General features: G+C 38.2%; 1 protein-coding gene across 4 annotated transcripts in view; it reads left to right on the forward strand.

The window, feature by feature from the left end:
* NR3C2 (nuclear receptor subfamily 3 group C member 2) overlaps nt 1-21,239 on the forward strand; it is a 190,118-nt gene that overhangs the window by 99,713 nt on the left and 69,166 nt on the right. For all 4 annotated transcript variants that reach the window (XM_054633356.2, XM_077176960.1, XM_077176959.1 and 1 more), the window contains one exon: nt 10,437-10,576. In XM_054633356.2, the coding sequence (XP_054489331.1) occupies nt 10,437-10,576 (140 nt within the window). The remainder of the gene's footprint in view (nt 1-10,436; nt 10,577-21,239) is intronic.

Genomic DNA, 21,239 nt, shown 5'->3' on the forward strand with positions numbered 1-21,239 from the left:
GTTTCAGCTGCTCAGCCGGAGAGAGTGGTAGGTACAGTCCTGTGTATCATTAGTATGTGAGCAGTAGAGTGAATTTCAGCTGAATAAAAATGAATTCTTTGACTTGCAATTGTGAACGTTTCTAGTTTGCCTTGACAATCCTGTCAAGACAAATTTGAACTTTGTCAGCAATTGTGATTTCTTGTGGGAGAATTACCAAAAGCCTTTGCTCTAGGTATCAGTCAGTGATTGCAGCCCTCATCTGCTATTTGACCAAAATTTTCCATGGCACTCAGCAGGCTATTACTTGTCACTCTGACATATAATGGAGGAGTATTTTAATTGATTTAAAAGTTAAAATTTATGGTTACTTAATACAGTATAGCTGTATTACATGTCAGCGGTTATACTTGCTGTGAAAATAGAGAAAGGGGAGTTGAAAGGACTGGGGGTTTGGAATATTTTTAAAACACATGCCATTGAGTCTACCTTCTACTTTGAGGAGCTATCAATAGAGTTTTTATTTAGTTAATAGGAGCAGAGGTTTTCTATTATGTAATTATTGTTGATTTTAAAAGAGATTCTGGAATGTTAACTGTGCGTCTAGTTTCTAAAACTGTTCTGTCCAAGATTCAATAGTGCTTCTGCTCAAAATTCTTTGCTTTTAGGCCGAACTTTGAATTACTGCATTTTGGATCCGATGCTGTTCTGTTTTATCACCTAAACCATTCCTCTCTCATGGTTTCCAGGTGCCCAAAATAGCCATTATTATACATAAATCCTAGGGTTATGTGAAATTGAAAATTGTAAGTCACTCTGAAGGCTGTACAGCATGAGTGTGGTCGGTGCATTTGCACACATGCAGGTTATGCATATGCTGGAGTATGGCATCAGGTGCTCCAGCAATCCTGTCTTCCTGATTGCTCTCATGGGTGCAAGTATGCAGTGGCTTTCTAACTGGTGATGATGACTTTAAACCCTCTTTTTCTCTGTGTTCATTTCAAGACAAACCCTTTTGAAGGCAAATGACGAGAGGAAGGCACTGGAAAGATGAGTGACTTGCATTTCTCTTCTCTCCATCCTGCCCATTGTCAACTTACCTGACTTTCTAAATTAGGAAGAAGTATGGAAAGAATATCTGCATTCCTTTCACAGGAGTAGGATGGGAAATTGGGCTCTTGAATACTCATTTATGTATCTCTCTTTTGGCTCACACTGCCTGACCCTCCACATAAACGACAGGCAAGGAAAACATAAGAACTTGAAGTGTGCAAGTAAATGTGGCAGTCAGCAATATCACCACCAACAGGAGTGAACTTACCTTGGGGTAAATACAAGAGTAAGGATCTCTGCAAATTGTCACTGTAAGTGGAGGTGGGACAAGTGGGAAGTGATGTCCCTGTCTGAACTGGAGCTGCTGCTTGCTTGTGTGCTCTGCTAATCATCACAGTTTTTGGCATCTATGGAGCCAGAGAAGGCTGTTTCACCTGTGACAAAATTCACAGGTTGGACTGCAATCATGATTGCTGGAGGGGATCCAATTGCAAACTGTTGGTAAGCATCCTGAGAGGCAGAGAGACTGGGAAGGAAAGTGATTCTTTAGGCAAGACATGATGAGTAAAGATAGATGTGGAAACCCTACCTTCTACTTTTAGGGAGGTGTTTGGTTTGGGCCATGAGACCAGGAAAAAACAGGTGGAAAAAACAAATTTACAAAGTGCCTCCATATCTGTATACCTAGAGCTGCAAGAGTCATCCTATTTCATGTATCAAGTTATAGTGACATGCATTAAAACACAATGAACAGGTTGAATTTCCTAAAAATGGAAAAATGTTAGTGAAAAGGAAGCCATCATTATTTCAAATAGTGGTTTTAGAAGTTGACAGATGTTTCAAAATAATGTGACTATTAGTCTTGTAAAATACCTGTTAATCAGAGATGATGGTAAAGTTGGAGTTTGGTTCTCACTGTATCATCTGAAGCCAGTGCTAAGCTGGAAACTTCCAGTAAAATATAAATACCTGTGCCTAATGTTATTAAGGATTATTACTTTTTGATTAGTGAGATCATTTTAGGGGGTTTATTTATTTTTTCCAGTCTTCTTTCTACAAGTGTTCACAGTGCTCCCTGCATTTTGCAAGATACTCAAGGCTGTTATTGTCAGGAATTTCTCTGGTGAGACTCATGGGCTGGAGTCTTAGTCCTGAGTTCTGTGTTGGTACTTCATGCTAAGTGATACTGCAAGCTGCCTGTTGCTTTTCATTCTCCCCAAAGTCCTATTTATGAAGTTTAGATTGGTGTGCAGACCTTCCTACTTCTCTTTTCTGTTCCTGTGTGGTATTTTAATATAGCAAACACTAGTGCTGTAATTCCAATACCCTTTCAACATCCACCATAATTTTGTCTTGGTGGATGGAGGGGGGAAGGGGGCATAAGGGTGTTAAAAGACCAAACCCACCACTCCATTTTCCCCTTAGATTTTTTCAGATCAAGTAATAATTATACATGTTGCCTTCCTAAGCCTGTGGGATTGCTCTTATGAGTAAAGGTCTGCCATACTGGGGCTATTATGTGACAAGTTGGAAAATAGCCTTTGTTCCCATGGTAACCTTTTTTTTGTGCTTTGGTGCATTTTTTCCCTATGGTTTTATGGTTGCTCTGGAGGTTTTTCTATTGTGGTATTTTAATCCCCAGTAGACAGTGGATGGCAGTTCAGTTTACTTTTTGCTGTTATGAAATAATTTAATTTTGAAAAAAATTTATTTGATTATGGAACTCTTGTAAACTTTTTATGTTGTGGTTAGGGTATTAATGGTGTGGTAGCTTTCTCTGTAAGCATGTCATGCACTCAGAAGTCAAAGCAAACAGTTGGTAATAGGAAAGTACGTCCAACTGGACCAAGCTGCTTCTGTTGTAAACTAATAGTTTTAATACAGTTTTTCTTTTAGTACTTTTGGGGCCAAGCTGTTGCCAGATATATCAGGTAGATTTTTGTCTGCAACAGAATGACGTTTCTTAAGGTCATTAACAGTCAATATTCTGGTCATCAATGTCATTGCAGGTTGATGTAATGAGGGTTTCATAAAATAAGCTTTCAAACAAAGGAAGGTATTTTTAGGAGTTGTTTGTTTAGACTCTGAGGGAAGAACTTCAACTAAAGTTGAGAGCCTGCTTTTAAAAGGAGGAGGCTTTTTAAAGAGATGCTTTTATTACTGGTAGCATCTCCCTGCATTTGCCTTCTTTGTGCATTTTTCTCCCTTGCTCTTTCAGATTTCTTTGTCTTGGAAGCCTTCAGTAGCAGAGCAATGTACTTGTGCAGTCTTGTCTTGCCTGAAATTCCTCATGGTTATGATTTCCCAGTGGTGCCCCCATCAGCAAATGAGCCTCACTTGAATCATGGCATTTTATGCAGCTTTAAAATGTTTCTGACTGAGAAGGCAGCAGAGCCTCACCACGTAAACATTACTGTGCCCTGGTAGGAGAGTTACCAGGGTGCATAATGGCTTCCATAGTTTTCAGTAGTGGAAAATGACATGGTGCTGTGAAAAATTGGATCTTCCAAGCTGTGTGTCTCCTCCTAGTTAAGGCAGGTGAGCAGGTGCAGAAAAAGAAAGAGTTAAATGTACTCCCTGCCCCCTCAAGCAGACTTTCAATAATTAACCAGATAATTTTCCAGATAAACTGTTCCTGCCTTATCTTGCTATACATAGCAATTTATAATCAGCAGCACAAACACTAGCATTGCATGCATTTAAACTGCACTAATTCTATAAGTGGGCCAAATATGAAAAGTTAGAGCAAATGCCCTGTGAGGCTTACTGGAGTTCTCTGCCTTCCAAAACCAAAGGCTTAATCCTGATAGGAAACTCCCCTTTTAGGTTAACCATTCCATTTCAATAGATAACTATATCTATGTACTGAAAAACCTGCAGAGCAAGGAAATTTTATTTCCCTGGGGCAGTTGTGTCTTGGTAGGTTGTGACAGCAGTTAGAGGAGAAAAGTGCATTGCAGAAGAAAAGTAGGAGGATGTTATACTTCTTTGATCACTAAATCACTGGGTAAAAATTAGTTTTATTTCCCTAGGATATAAGTGCTCCTCAGTTTCAGTCCATCAGAGCACACTTTCATTGATGCTTAAGTTTATATTTTTCTGTAGTCAGCCGATTATTCGGAGGTAAAATTTGGATTGCCGACTATAGTTGCTACCAAAATATTTCAGTAGAGAAGGTCAAGGAAAAGTCAAGGTTTACAGCTGGATGGAGGAAAGTGCTGAGTCCTGTCAGCATCCACTAAGGTAAATGGGAACTGAAGGAGCATAGCACACTTGCTTCATTTTGTAAAATCAACATATGCCTTAAGGTTAAGCTAAATACAGGAACCTGTTCACTTTGACTGCGGCACAGAACGCATCAGATTCTATTTGCCGAATAAACATTGGGACTTAAATGCTTTTTTTAAATCCTGAGTGCATCTTTTTAGATTTGGTGGGGTTTGGAAAAAAGGTTGGAGCCTTTTCTATTAGTGCATGTCAGAGTTTGCTTGTTATCATAATTAAGATCCAGGTATGAAAGTGTGATGTGTGACCCTTAGGCATTGCTAAATAAAGTAACTTCAAGTGAAAGCTGGAGCTGCTGAGGAAAAACACCATCTAGGTTCTCAGCTTGCTTTTTCTTAACTAAATGCACTTCCCTTCCAATTCCTTCATGTTCCATCATGCTAAGCATTTCTTAAGATTAAAAAAGGTTGTAGTGTTTGAAGTTCAAAGAATTGAAGGGTTTCTCTCCTGGAATACAAAAGCTCTGTGCTTTAAAAAAAAAAACCTAAGTAACTAATTGAGACTGACTACTAATTTAAATGTAATATCACAGCTACTGAATTCTGATTGTTGTTTGCTTGGTTTTGCTCTTTAAATGTCTTAAAAATAAACACTCAAAGAGGGTAAATGTTGCTCTGCCTGCTCTGGGAGTGTTGCTGCTGAGGCTCAGGGGTGGTTGGGTTCCAGCAGTTCTTCCTTAGCTCAGTGTTCCCGAGGTCCCACGTGACTGCCTTCTCCTCCAAAATTCTGATCGTTTCATCTCTGCACCTCTTCACTCCTCTCTGCTTTCTTGGTCTGCTGACAAGAAGATTGGTTTATATACTCTGACATTTAAGAAATACCATTTTCCAGCCTGCTAATCTGCTTTATTCAAGTAGTATAGGAGAGAGCCAGGATTCCTTCCTCTACAGTGAAACTCTTTAAAAATTCAGGTTATACAACAGAAACTGATGCTGGTCAAACATCAGTATTGACAATTAAAGCAGGCAGCATGGAGCAGAATCTGGGAGATGATAGATACATGGCACTGGGGGAGGTCATGACTACCATCATTGTGGAGTGAATTGGCTTAATGAATAATCTACTGGACAGGTTTTGGCCAGTATGTCACCTTCTAAAGGAGTAATAGAGTTATCTTGGACAGTGAAATTACTGTTACTATGTGGATATGCACAAAAATAATGGAGGTAATGTGAAAAGGAAATGGTTTCTGTGTTGTCTATGATGGCTGAGGGAATAATGAGTTAGAGAAAAGAAGGTACTGGGAGAGCTGCTAAGAGAAGTAAAATGCCCAACTCTTGTTTTGGGCCACAGGTAGGTTAGTGGCAGTATTTAAAGTGCAGAGTTGACTATCATGTTTTTAGGTGCTAGTTCCCAGCAGAAGATGACTCCACGGAGGTTATACTCCTTCAGAAATGAGATGAGAGGGTAGAAATAAACTGCTGGCAGCCTCTGCATCTTGAATATCCTGATTATTCTTCCTCTTACAGTTACTTTTTTTTCTTCTTGTGGTAAAAATACGATTCTATAATCTCAAATTCTTTTTACCTTTGTTTTTGCATACCTTTATTTATTGAAGTGTACCCGAGTTCCTTCTGTTTGTTTTACTGCCAGAAAATTTCAGTATTAAAAAGAAAAGTCAATGATGTGGAATTAAAAAGGACTCATCTAGATCTCATAATAGTAAAAGCGCTTGGAACAAATGACTTTGGAATACATATTGTGGCTTATGCTTCTTTGGAGTGCTTCATTTTATCATCAGAGAGGCATCATTTGTTTAAACTGTGCTCCTGTATGACATCTGGTTTGAAAAGCATAATAACCTATATAATCAGCTTTTAAAATGCTGGACTATCTGTGGGTTTATTGACTCTTCTTTACAAAATCTGTTATTTCTAATTAATTCTCCATATAACTATTACTAAAGCCAACTCTGAGAGACACAAATGAGCTTGATGGCAATGGCCAGTCAAGGTCAGCATTTAACTGCCAGAATTTGCACTGTTAGGGATAATAAATCAGGCTTATTCTTAATCACATACCCTGCAACGTGACAAATGTTACTGGAGCCATCGAAGCAACCGTTTTACAAATCATTTAGGAGATACATTTGGCATTGTTAAACCCTCTGTGCTGCCCTTGGCTGTAACAGCATTGGAATAAAATATGCCTGCTCTGGTGGATCTCCTCTCTTTGGGTCCTGTGGAGTTTTATGGGAGGGGTGTGGGACTGTGTTTGCCTATTCTTGTCGTTGTATTAGAAATAATGAGAGAAGCATGAAAGCAGCAACCCAATCAACCTATGGGAGCCACTGGCTTCTGAAAATGGGAAGGAGTAGCCAGCTCTTTGGCACTATTTCACATTTCTGGTGTTTTCAGCTGGGAGGTTATATTGAAACTAGCTTGCCACCCACAAGGAATGTCCTGGCTCAACAACAGTCTGTTGTGTAAAAGTTTTTTAAAAAAACATGTTAAATATCAGAGCAATAGGGTATATGCTCTGATTTGGTTTTGGGTAAATACAGTGTTTTCACTCTATCTGAATTTTAAGATTGAAACTTGCTGTGTCCCACATATGACCTTAGATTTAGCATGTCATTCTAATAGATATTTGGCACTAGGCTAATTACCTTCCAGGGAGTCAGTTGTAAAGTTTCTAATATTTTTTATGGTATTGATTCTTACATGGATCAACTCTTGGATCCATGTAAGAGAGAATGTCTTGTTACTTAAGTAACTTGGAGTATTGTAACTAAACTTCTCATCTGGATCAAAAAATCAAACTTAGCTCCAAAAAAAAAAGAGTAAAAATTAAATAAATGTAGATATCTCTGTTATAATCAACTGAATTTAGCAATGATATTTTGCTTATTAAGTGTTACCTGCCTGTAACTTTTCCCACATGCCAGTTTACATTAGGCATTTTTACTGGCCAAAAATTTACAGCATGTTGATATGGAAAATTAATGCAAAGGGAAATATTTAACTTGGAGCATGCATGAGAAGTAATTTCATGGGGTGTTTAGTGGGGGGTTTAGTGTAGTTTTTCTGCCTATGCATATTATAGAATAAAGGGTTATGATGATTAATAAAAAGAATTGATTAAATGAAAGTGATGAATAAATGAAATGTCTTTTTATGTCATCCACACTGGATGTCTGGCCTTGAAATAAAGGCCAAGGGGTAGGTTCCTCATCAGTCAGATATTTTTCACAATGGTCACTAAGGGAAGGCATCACAGCTTGAAAGGAGAGAGATTTAGGAGGAAAAGGTATGACCATCTGCGTGTGCCTTGTTTGGAAAGAAAAGCTTCCATGGAGAGAATGAGTTATCCTGAGGTTTAGCTTGTGATTTGAGCATATTTTTGGGCTCAGCCTTTTATTATTTGCACCACTTTACCTTTGTGTTAGGTATTACAGCAGCATTTTGAATTGGCAAATACTCTGGATGAAAGAGAACATAAGAGATTTTTAAAAAAAGCCAAACATTGTTCATTGGAGGCAATCATAGCCAGAGCTGGCACAAGTTGGAGCAGATTGAAGTACCAACAGCAAACATCAATGTTTCTTTGCAGTAAAGTATTTGAGAACAATTCCATGTTTGATACTCCTGTTAAGAATGAAAATGCCTCATCTGTGTTTTAACATATTCCACTTTTAAACTGAATAAAAGAATGAGTTAATTTGATTTAATTGCACAATGTTAAGCTTCCACCTGTGATGCTGTGGCTGAGTAGCTGAATACATACTTTGTATTCAGGCTGTACCTTCCAGTTGTACTCAAGTCTTCAGTGAAGAGGAGCACTGTATAAAATATGCTATAGATTACGTCTTAGGCAGGCTTTTAATAATAGTCATGGATCAACTGGTGTCTTAATTTGTCTTTGCTGACTTTTTTTTAACCTAATAATTCTGTGAAAGTGCAATTTTGTAGGGTAGCTTGTATCTAAAAAAAGGTTCTCCCACCTTCTGCAAATCCTACATGACAATTTATTTTCAACTAAAAATAATACATAATTACATATATATATGCAGTATATATATATAGAGGAGCATGTGCGTGCGTATATATATAAAAATAAAAATCATGCACACTGCTGTGATACCCTGGAAACCTCCATTTCTCTACAGGAAAAGCTCTCTAATAAAATTACCTCTTTTTTAGATATCAAAAAAAATACACTGACCTCTTTCAGGGTAGAAAGACTAGGAAAGTTTTTGCCAATCTTACGAAGAAATGGGAACACGCAGCATCAAAATTAAAAATCCCCTGAGACATTTTGATCTTACATCAGAATTGAAATGTTTCCCTTCTCAGGCAAAATACTGATGTTTGCAGTGAAAGAAAGAGAATTTTCAAGGTGAGTTTTCCAGGTTATTGGCATTTTCTCTAGAAAGTAGACACCTTTTTAAGATTTTTTTTTTAATGGGAGGTCTAATTTTTTCACGCAGTATGGAACGTGCTGGAGGGAGAAAGTCCTTTACTTTGTCTTAACACATCAGAGCTGAATAGCAGCACAGCCTTGACAAATCCTGGAGAAGTTACTTTTCCTGAGGGTAAATTAATGCAGTGTGTGCAGGTATGACTGCGACTGGAGCACGCAGAACTTATTTTAACATGGATTTGGTGAGGCTCTCTCTCTTAACAGATGAGCTAATGCCATCACCTAGCAATTATCAAGTAGTGTGATGTTATGTAATGAGAGTATAAATAGCACAGGGACTAAAACTAGTAAATCTAACAGACTAGTGAGCAGACAAGAGCAGGAATGAATACTATTTGGAGCATTTTGATTAACATCTGAACACTGTCATTTAAGCAGACATTTAGATTTGATGTTGCAGTAAAGCTGTAGGCCAGGGGAGCTGCGGTCCCTCATTCGGAGTGACATTTGAGCTGTGCCCTGTGGATAAATCACTTGGCCTCTGCATACCTCTTTAAAGGAAGTTAGAAATTTGGAAAAAGGCAAAGGGCTCAGACTTGAGATTTCTTAAACAAGCTCATTATCTTATATTTGAATTAAGACTACCTGTGGACTTTGTTTCCCAGTGGCTGATGGACAAATAGCCTGGGACCTGCAGTTTGAACTGCCTGATAATTTCCCTGCTGGTGGGAAGTCTTTCAGGGTTGTTTTGGTAGTTGTCTGGCAGAGTTCAGAGAGATAACATGTAAGAAATGCAAGAGGTCACGTTTACCTGGAGAAGAGAGGCTGTGTGGAAGACTCTCTCTCCAGCCCTGTGGAGGCATGGGAGGGATGCAAAGCTTTCATCTCCTTCAGGATCTGGCATGTTTCTCCAAGCATGCCCATTGCATTAGGGGTGGCATTTCTAGTTCCTGGGGGAAGAAGGGAGGGAGGATACTCACAGGATCAGGAAATGTGACTTGTTTATGAAAAGCATTGTCCTTGAGAGTTGACAGTGGAAAATGTTTCCTAAAGGTGCCCTGCTGTTTCAGACAGCAGTAGATCATTGAAGCAGGCTTTCAAGGTGCATCGCTCTACCAAACTTCAGGATGGTCTGACCCTCCAGTGCTGCTTTTCTGGCACCTACAGGCATATGGGAAGATCTTCTGCACTTGCAGAATATACAAAGGCTTCAAAACTACATGGGAAGTAAGCAGCTAAATTGCAGGAATATCAGAAATAAGCTCATGAACTACTGCAGTGGTAAGCAGGAGCACAGACAGGGGAGTACACACCAAATTGCTGCACTACTTCATCAAATGGCCTTAGAGCTTTCTTTACAGGTACTCCTTAGCTGTGAAGGCTTCAAACAAATAAAGAAAAAGAAAGAAAATTTATAGCTGCCAGGTTGCTGCTAGAATGGTTTGTTAGTTAGTTTGTTTTTTATTTTCAGTTTTAATCATCTGCTACCAATAAATTCCACTGCCCTTGTGGTAGCTTCTCACATTAACATTGATATATTATGGGTGTTTTAAAACAGACAGTAAAAATATTGCACTTACTAATTAAAGCTATTCGTGTATTCAGCTAGGCACTGCCAGAAGGAGTTGTGGTTTCCTAATTGTTAGGTGCCTTGAGCAATATACCTGTTATAAATTCTTAATTGAACTTTGTATTATGGCTGATATTATTTGAAATATTCATATCTGTTTTGTTTTGTTTGATTGTTTTCACTCCAGCTCTTCATTGAGAAGTGTATCAACTGGATCTTCAAGACCTTCCAAAGTGTGTTTGGTGTGTGGAGATGAAGCATCTGGATGTCATTATGGGGTGGTTACATGTGGCAGCTGTAAAGTTTTCTTCAAGAGAGCAGTAGAAGGTAAGAAAACACAAAAAACATCAACACAAAAGACAAAATATTTTCTTTTGTTTTTTAAGAAATATATGTGTATAGACATATAAATTTTCCTATGTGTTTTCTGCTGTTGGTAAAATTCTATGGTGTTAAGATGAAAAAAAAAAAAAAAGTTGAGTGACCTTTACAGACCTTGTAAGCAACTTCTTCAAATGGATAAAAGGTTTTTAATATCTGATAATAAGAGTTCATGGCATGCTAAGGCCACAAATACCATATAGGTTTTTGGAAGTCTTTGCTGGTGAGTAAATGTTCTTACAACCACAGATGAAGTAGGAGATCGCTACTCACTGATTTATCTTCATGAAAAAAACCCTAGAAGGAAAAAAATAGGTTCTTAATATGGTGTCCAGCTTGTGCACCGAGTGAGGCAGTGTGAGGTGTGATTAATTTCTTCTGTGATCATTAAATCTACTTCTGATGGCAATAAGGATTTAGCTCTCTGTTAAATAGACCTGGAGGGCTTGTGCGTCACTGAAGTCAAGACTTCGTGTAATGTCTATCAATCTATTTATCTATCTATCATCAGAAGTGTCAATCTAATTGAAATTAACTTCCCAAAGTTATAAGGACATGGAAAAGGTTTCCCCTTGCTGAAAACATCTTCTCTTAGAGTTGTGCAGTAGCTGACCTTGATGTCCTCATTCCCCAACTTCTTCTTGAGCATTTAGTTGCTTGATATAGCACGTGAACTGGAAAACCTTCTTTTTTCTGGCTAAGTGATTTCCTCCATGAACTTCCACACCACATCATGGATGGCTCTCCAGGCACCCACATCTAAGCTGACCCCTGAATCATGAGAAGATAATATTTGATTGGGTGGTGGTGATGGTGAAGCTTTCCATGTACCTGCACATACTGTTGAAGTGACAGCACCTTCTGTTGTCTTCCTGCCTCCATTCCTGCCTCCCAGGAAAGCTTCCTCTCCAGTCTTGAATCACTGTAATTTCAAGGTACTATTTGCCCACATTTACATCTCCTTTGCTGACCATTCCAACATAGCATGATGGATGTTCCCATCCAGATTTACAGGGAACATCCATACAAAATTACTAAGGAATCCCCTTAGTAGTTAACAGAGCAGCAAGCAGTTTTTAAGCCTCATAAGACAAAATTATTAGGAAAGGATTACTCTCTGATCAGGTATAGAAAGACATTTCTAATAGAATTAAAACTGATCAGTAATTTCTGAAAGTTTGCAAGTTAAGCAAAAAAACAAATTTAAAAATAAAAGAGAAAGCTACCCCGTCATCCCTAAAAATTTGATGTGCTTTAAATTAGTTTAAATACATTTTTAAGAGTCATTATAGTAAGATACATGTACTTACCAGTGGTATGTGAACACTGTCTAGATTTCTTGGTATGCACATGACTGAGCTCTTGATGTTACCAGTAGCATTGTTGCTAGGCAGACACTGAAATTTTGTCTCGGCTTGCACTTTTTTATATATTGTAGAGTGTTGGCCCCAAAAGGTCATAGCAAAAACATAACACACATATTGGCTTCAAACATCCTGGCACAATCCATATAAATAAAAGTTTTTGTAGGTAGTTTTGTAACAAGAGGTTTCTTGTAGAGCCATCATAAGTTTTTCAGTTGAGAGCAGGACCAATAAAAACCCCTTCCTGAGGTTTCCTATTTGAAATAATTGAAACTATTAAATATTTGTAGCACAGGGACACACACATTTCTTTCATGATCCACTAAACATTCCTCAGTTGATGATGTGCCTTCTTTTTGTAAGGACCTTTAACTCCTCCAACTCAGCTCCTCTATGAAGTGGGGAGACAAATTGGGTCAAAAAGCATGGAAGCAGAGAAAAGAGGGATTTGGAGAGAGAGAACTCTGCACACTACCCAGCTTTTTGGGTCTCAGCTGGAATGGCTAGCATTGTCAGCACACCATGAACAGCCATTGACTGCCAACTCCTTCAGGCTCCTTTGAAATCCTACAAACCCAGAGAGATTATAACAGAAAATAACAACTTTATTGGAATTTAAACCCAAGAAACCAAGAAGAACAAGGAGACTAAAGTTCGCATTTCAAATTGTAAATCTGGTAATTGTATTCCCAGTTAATTGTATCTTGGAAGTTTCAGGAAATGTCTAAGGGATTTAGGAGAAGGAGAGGTGTAGACCAAAAAGAGTATTAAAATGGGTTTATTGGTAAAATTTCAAAAGTAATTTCAGGTGGCATTAAATCCAAGGCTGTAAATTATCCAAGTACTAGTCTAGTATCAAGTAGGTGCAGGCTTTTTGATTACTGACTGATGAACAGGAGACTGCTCTGAAGAAACATGATTTTGTCATTAACATAAATTTGATCTGCCTCGCAAACATTAAAAATCTTTGGACTGTAAAAGTGTTGGTAAATGGTGTCACTGCAAAAGTTAAGGCATATACATTTAGAATACATTTTTACATAGGTTAATTTTATTCTATGGGTTTTTTCCTCAATTACAGATATGGCCAATCCCAAAGTCATTTAAACTTGAATTTGTGATCAAAATAGAGTCATATGCTGAAAATACACTGTACTGTGAGGGAACCTAAAGCACCTGGCCAGGCTTGTCTTCTTTTTTTCCACTGAAGCAGCTTTCTCTAAGGAGAGTAACAGGCTTGAAGTCAGAAATCACAGCTGTTCTTGCCTATGCTTTGCATTTTCAGTCTTCATTTGTTCAAGTTCCAGACAAGTATGAGGTAATCTCTCCTAAATCAAAATTTATATTGTTTCGTAAGTTGCTAATCTTTTATTCTTCCTTTGGCTTGGAAGCAAGAAGGAAAGCATTTTTTTCATCTCCATATGGTGCTAAAGACTACAGCAAAAATGACCATTTTCTTTAAGTTATTTTGCATATTTACTTGGAAATTTTTAGCTACTTCAAATGGGAGCATTAAAAAATTATGCTGGATCAGTTATAAGGAAGCTTGTCCTTTTTTTAAAATACAAAGATGGGGTAATTCAGTAAAAATCAGATTCTGTTCTTGATTTCTGTTCCAGAAGGTTAACCTTAAAGCTAGTTTTTTTTAAGTTTAAAAAATAGATTTCTCTCCAGCTCTGAAGTAAAAACACAGGCACAACAATGGAAGTTCCTAGGGTTGTGGGGTTTTTTTCCTCGCCTAAACTTTTGTCAGTTTAGAGTGGAGGGATAATTTGGCTGAAGGAAACTTCTTAGTCTGATTTGATGCCTCCTGGATGTTGCAAACTTGCTGTTCCCCTAAGTGAGCAGCCTAAGAACAAAGAAATTCTACCTGCTTTTTCAGAAACAGGTGATTTTCCTATGCACTGTAAGTTGAAGAACTTCCCAAGGCTTTAGAGGCCCTAGTAGAAGACAAACGAAAGCTTCTTTCTGTGTGCTTCCCTTGTTTTTTGTTTTCCCTATTTTTTTTTTGTTTTCATTTCAGTTGAAGTGGAAAACTTATCAAGGTATGAGAAATGCTAACATACAGAACTCTTGAATCATTTGCTTCATTAGCATAACTTTTTATAGAATGCTACTGGTGAACAGGGAAGTTCACTGTATTGATCATTTGAAAAAGCAATACATTTTATGCTGTATGAAACTGAAATTGACACATAACAGGCCTTTTGCACACCATTTTTCACTGTGTGCAGCCATGAATTTTGTAGGTCTGTATTACTATAATTAATTATACATACAGTTCTTCAGTCTCCACTCTTCTGTTCATTCACTGTAATGGAGTCAGTGTTTTTCCATAACAGGCTGCAATTTTCCTTTTATCCACTTTCCTAAGGTCCGTGGCCTCTCTAAATTTGACATCACTCAGTATAGATGTCCATATGTTTTCATAGAAATTTTTATGTGGGATTTGAAGTTGACTCTGTTCCTGACCTGTTGCAAGAATCTGTTTTACAACCTATCAAACAGAAATATTAGGTGAAGAGCAAGCAGATGGGTGATCTGCTGAGGGCAAGTGAGCTGGTCAAATTCATGTAGCAGCTGCTACTCTTACTTGATATGCTATGGTTAATAGGTGTAAAATAAAATTTAAATAATTAAGTCATTATAGGTTTGAAGCTGCTACCAGCCTTCCATGCTTTCATGGATATATGAAAAGGACTTTTCCTGGGTTTAGCTCTGGCAGGCAGTATTGCTCTGTGAAATGAAGTCTTGGTTCCTTCTGCAGGCTGGCTTTAGTTACTAACAGCTCAGAGTTGAGGAGACTGGTAGGAGGAAGGTGCTAAAAAAATTTGCCATGGGACCCCAAAAAGGAGTAAAAAAAACCCCAAGCAGCAAGAGTTGAGACATAAGAAAAAAATGAAAGAATAAAGAATCTAACATATATTGCAACAGAATATTTTAAAGCTGGGGAGAGGTGCAACATGAGGAAAATCTTTCCTGTTGGGTCTTTGGAATATGTGGGCTGCATGGAAAACACTGCCCAGTGTTCAGTAAAAAACGCTGGATGCATTCAGGTGAGTGTGAAGTGGAGATTCCCAAATCTCCCTCCTCCATCTGAAATGCTACCACATTCTGGGAGCAGGCAGAATGTGGTAGCATTTCAGATGGAGGGGGGAGATTTGGGAACCACCAAGGTGACGGAGTGCCTTGCTTTGAAAACAAGCACAGAATGAGTGGGTTTAGCAGCTGCAGTGCCACAAAGAACATAAGTCGGTTAATAGCTGTGAAAACGATACAAAAAATATTTTATATCAAGGAAGCTGAAAATCTGCATTCATTCCTTTCCAAAAGTGTTAATAATTTCTTCCCTCCCCCAAGACATCCCAACATTTGCAGTTTTTTGAGGGTAACTTATTTACTGTGTGAGCTGGTGTTGCTGTGGAGAGGGATAGATGAGTATGAGAATTTAAATACAGGCAGCTGTCTAGCCTTGAAAAATGCACGCACAGGGCTGCATGCAACTATTCTTCTCCTGCACTCTGTCATTTGTCTTTTGTTCTTTGTTTTATGAATATTAATTTCTAGCCTGCTTGGTCTGTAAAATAATATGCTCAGTAGGTGATAGCCAGCCTGCACAAGCACAGATACCCAGTAAATGGAGCATGGATGCAGTGGTAAGGTTGGTTTATTTTGGGCAGAAGCGTTCCACTGCCACAAATTCAAGAACCAAATTCAAGCACCATACAGACTTACCTTCTACATCCTGTTAAGAGCAGAGAAATTTTGGCATTCGTATGATGTGACAGGGAACTCAGTTGCAGTAATTTGTTATTGTTGTTGTTTTCTTTTTTTAACACATCACAGGGTAGCATCCCAGCAAGTCAGAGTCTTCATAGAGAGGGGGGTGGCCCTGTCAGTGCATGCTGATTTAAAGTAGCTACAAATATTTGGCTAACAAATGTTCCAATGCTACAGCCATTAGTTCAGTGTTTTCTTGAGTATGTCAACTGCCTTTTCCTTAAAAAGGAATGGATCTCTTTTCCTACAGGAAGGATAGACAGGGTGCTTCCTGGGAAATTTGTCTTCTAGGTAGTAGTTCCAAGTTGGCTGAGCCACTTGCAGAGTTGAGTTGCACAAAATGGATGTGTAAAATTCAGATGCACCAAATATTTCAAGCCATCAGGGAAATATTCACACTGTCATGGTACAAGTGATACTGGGAATGCTTATGTGGAGAGTTGAGTATACTTCTGGTCACCGTCATAGTAAAGACAGCTTGATTCAAAGTCAGGTAAGCACATGAGGAGAGCTTTTGGAATGATCTGGGAAATAAAAATTTATCTTATGTCAGGTTACTGAATGCTTTTAGCTTTTTTTAGCTTACCCAAAAACAATCTGAGTTGGGACATGATTGCTGCCTATAAATATTACAGTTGAGGAATAGACAACCGAGAGGGAGGAGAATTTATTTTGAACTAAGAACTGACTGAAATAAGAGTAAATGGGTAAAAATCCCATTAGTTAGTTTGCTATTTTGAGAATGCTGTAAACCACCAAAAAAGAGAGACTTTTGTGGGGGCGCTTTCCTAAAAAGAGTACGAAGGCTTTAAGTGCCTACCTTGGAATTGCTCTTAAGAGAAGTGGCCAATGATATAATTTAGTTCTCTGTGGTAGTAAAGGATAAGCCAAAGAGGTCTCTTTTGGTTAATGCTGTATCCTGGGGAGGCTGGAGACTTCAGCTGACTCTGAAAATGGAGGAAGTGTGAGTAATAGAGAGGGTGGACTAGCTAATAATGTTTTTAGAATATTCCATTTGTAATGATGGTGAATGACTAGATCTTCACAGGAGTACAGAACTTCAGGTTTTAGAAATGGATGTAAAGTGGATGTAAAATGGATGTGAAGTATCTTGCACAAGGCAGAACTGCTTTGTGCTAGCCGATTAATGTTTGTCTCCTGCAATGACTTTTCTCATTTTGAGTTCAAAAAAAAGCTTAGGAGAGTGAAGTCCTTTTGAAAGAACTCCATCCTACCCAGCTAAGGCTCTGTAGGTACCTCCCCAGGCCCCATCAGGTTTTTGTTGATGGGATTTTTTTTGTTTTGTTTTGTAATGCCTGATACAATATAACTAAAGGGATAAATAAAGTATGAGCGAACATTTAAATTGGAATTTGCAGTTGGACAGAAATACATCGACAAGATCTATATCTAGCAGTATAAAACATATAAAATATCATAAAACATCCTTAATCAGGATGCTTTAGCTTTAGCTTTAGCTCCTTAAAGCTATGGTAGTGCTTCTTAAGACATATTACTTTATAAAATGCTGTTAACTGCCTGCCTTGGCAGCCTCTAGAAGCAACGTTATAATTTTCACTTTTAGGACCAAATAGCACTTCCCTTCTACAATCCTTAGGTTCCTGAAAGTTTTTCAAACCTGAAAAGGCTCTTCCAGTTTCAGGATAAGTAGTTAAAAGTCAAAAGGGGATAATCCTGCAAGGGGCCTTCAGCACTCCAGTGTTAGAGATAAGGAATTTTGCAGTGTTGTGGCCAAAAGAAATTCTTAATAGATAAAGCTGGAAAATAAATATATAAGGCTAGAAACAAAGCATCTTTTTGTGCCTCCTAATCCCATTTTAAATAAGGGGATGGGAAAACAGTCTTCAGACAAAAAAAAAAAAAGAATAAAAAAGAGAGAAAATGTACATACAGATCTGTCTGTTGTAGACAGAGGGAACAAGGCATCTGCTAGCATCTCAGATATAAATAGAGTGGGAAAGGTAATGGCAAATCTCCCATTGCCTTAAATGAAGCCAGGATTTCATCCTTTTTTTTGGAGCACAGTTTTAGGTTGTTGAAGTTTGTGAGTGTCTCTGTTAGGTTTGGAATCTAGACTTTGACAGAGCCAGTTTTGTCAGATTTTTTAGAAATAATAATGGCCCATGGTCAGCATTGAAGCCCACAGGTCCTTATTGTTTACAGAGAGAAAATTTTGTTAGACCAAAAATATATTACCTATTTTTAACCTACAAAATTATTTGGTGCCATTTTTCACTGTTGAGTTGCCAAATCCAGGGCCCTAAAATAGGGAACATGAGTTAATCAGTCCATTCCCACCTATTTCAAGAGTGATGATGATGTTTGGCTTCTGTATGTACCTTGTCTATGCTAAGAGCAAGTAGAAACAAGCAGTTTGGAGTTACTGCTCCTCAGTGGTTTCTTGTATTAGGTGCAGTAGTGGGTTCCAGAGGGTTTGAGCTGGTTCATTTTTTTTAAGTTTGCTTTTTTAAAATATATTGGGTAGGGGGAAAAAAAATCAAGTTTCCAAAATGGTCACTAAGTACGAAAGTACTGAACGTTAGTGGCCTGCGTCTTTGTTCATCTGCACTGCATGTAATGATTCCTAATTCAGCCTTAATAACACAGTCCCATATAGTTTTTTCCATTACACCTCTGCCTTGTTCATTGAAGAGATTGGATGGTGTTGAATTAATAAGCAGCTATTCAATGTCTTATATTCTTTTCCTTGCCCCATGTATGGTCCTGTGCCTTCACTGCTGATTACTATTCATCTCTTGCTCAGAATACATAATTACTCATTTCTTACAAAGCTTTTTTTGTAGTGATTTCACTAATATCTAAGTGCTTCACAAGCATTGTTTAATCTATGAGATGAGTGGTTATTACCCCTATTTTACAGTTGAGGAGATAAGGCACAGATTAAGCTCAGACATACTCACTGATTTGGGATTTATGATTTATGATATTTAGGATATCAGGGTCTAAGTACTTGGCATTTTATAGCTCTTAGTATGTCCAAAGTGCAGTTTCCATTGATTTTACTTACAGCCATGGTCACTTAAACCACTGCAAATCAGACTCTGGATCACAAGTTGGATATTCAGGAAACAGGGAGGATAATTAGTATTTTTTCTTGCTTATTATTATAAAGTAAGCCCATGGCAAAGGAGATGCCAGTTCTTCAGGGCACCTGCCTCATGCCTTCTTGACTTTCTCTCTTTTCCCTTTCTCTCTTTCTTCTTTAAATCTCTGTAATCCTTTGTATACTTTGTTCTCAGTAGCACGTGAATGCGGGCAAGAGTCCTTTTGACTTCAGTCGTGATTCATCCTAAATCACCATCCACATTGTCCCCAGGATAAGCTAGAGGTCTGGCAAGGCAAGGCCAAGGGTGTAGAAGTAAGACATAATGTAATAAGAGACAGGGAGATTTAGATCAGAATTCAGGTTTTGAGGTGTTGGGAAGTCTAAGATTTCTTACTTGTTCAGCAACAGCAGCCAGAGCAAGGTTCCTAGGATGCAGGACACATGGATAATGGTGGTGCTTGCTTGGAGCTCAATAGGTGCCTAAACCATTTGACTGGAGTGAATTTGGGAAGGCTGTAATGCAGCTTCTCTAGTACGTGCTGATACTTCCATTGGTGGGAACTCCTCAGGGCAACCTGTTTGACCATCCTCTGCATTTAAAAAAAAAAGTATTCTTGCTCTTCTTAAAGACAGAAGTGACACCTGCATCCTTCTAGTCTTCCTAACAGAATTTTTTTCCTGATTTATTAAATCATAACTTTTTAAAAGGTCCATCTACAGATTTTCTTCAATGGTAATGCCAGAGGACCAGTAATAAGGGCAAAAAGCTGAAATGGAATTACTGCTTTAGGCAGTAGGTTTTTCTGTTTAATGAAACTACTCAGTGCCTCCCACCTGGAAAAGAAGGTCTGAAGAAACTCAAAAGGGCTACATAAATGCCTCAGAAAATAAATGTGGAATGGTTATGGTTTAGAAATTTATTCTAGAGATTCAGAACGTAGGCTGGCAAGTCACAGGGTGAGAAAAATGCCAAAATGGGAATAGTTTCTGCAATAGAAAGACAGAGACATTATTTTAGAACACAATGTGATGTCCGTATTACAGAAAAAGAGTGTAATGGTGATTTTGAAGAAAATTGCTTCTTTGGAACTTTCAGACTGTTCTTGTAAGATGCCAACAAAAGGCCATCCCCTTTGCATGTTACTGAATATTCTGGTAAATATTTTGAATATTTTTTTTATTCTTGTAATTTAGCATTTTGCACTTTTTCCAGAAAAGGTGTCATTACTTTCAGCATTAAGGCATTTGTATCAGATTTCTACATCTCCTTTCATTTGCCCTTAATTCTTGATTCTTGCGGAAAACCATACCCAGAATAGTGACATTTTCCCTACTCATTTGCCATTCATGGTGAATTTGCATTCATTTTGGGCTACCAGGCAGAAGAACTAGAGCATATTTCCCTCATTTGTACCCTGCCTGTTTATTTTACTTCCTCTGGAAATCAGTTTGTGGTGCTCTCCAGGACAGAGAGACCGGACCTAATGTTTAGAACTCGCTGTTGCAAAACCTGCTCCCTCACATAGCATAAAACTGATGTGATCCTGTGTGATGGAAGGGACACATGGCAAACAATTCCCACACAGTCACAGCAGCCAGGCTGATTCCAGAGCAGGGTGCTGGTAAAAAAGGTAATGTTGCTTTCCCAGAGACGACTGAGCGATGCCGTGTGTGAGAGCAGGGCCAGGAAACCAAGCTGGAAGGATTTTGAACAGGAACAATCCAAACTGCGGTTTGAAGGTTTACAAACCTTTTGCATGCTCTGCACACGTTCTCTGATAAGCCTCTTCTTGATTAGGCTGGAACAGCTTTTTTAATTTAAAGCTAATGCCTGTGGGGAAGAAGTGCAATGGTTCTGTACTTTCAAAACTCGGGCATTTATGCAAGTTTCTTATAAGCATTTTAGGAATCTAACTATATCATTCCATTTCTGAAAGGACATTTTTTGTCTTGGTGTTTAGCTGTAGATGAGTATTATTATATGTATTTCACAGACTCGTGCTCTAATTTTTTTTCTAAGAATAATTATATATTTGGAGCTAAGCATTCAATTATTTATTCATCCATTTTACCACGTGGACTTAGCAAATGGACTTGTGTTAGCCTATACACCATATCATGCATGCAAATTCCACTCTTAACAATAGTGCTTGAAATTATGTAAGCGATAGGTGCTAATTTTCTCTGATACAACAGAATGATAATGATGGGCTATTGGGAAAAAATAATAATAAGTACTTCTTAGGTTGTGTGCACTGGCATACTAAACTATTCATAAAATTAAAAAAGGAGAATGAAAAGACACTAACCTACTTAAAAAATGATGCCTTTCACTTGCAGTCTTTTTAGTGATAACAGGATGAGAGTATTCCTACAG

The sequence above is a fragment of the Agelaius phoeniceus genome, chromosome 4 (genome assembly GCF_051311805.1).
Source record: "Agelaius phoeniceus isolate bAgePho1 chromosome 4, bAgePho1.hap1, whole genome shotgun sequence".
Taxonomy (NCBI): domain Eukaryota; kingdom Metazoa; phylum Chordata; class Aves; order Passeriformes; family Icteridae; genus Agelaius; species Agelaius phoeniceus.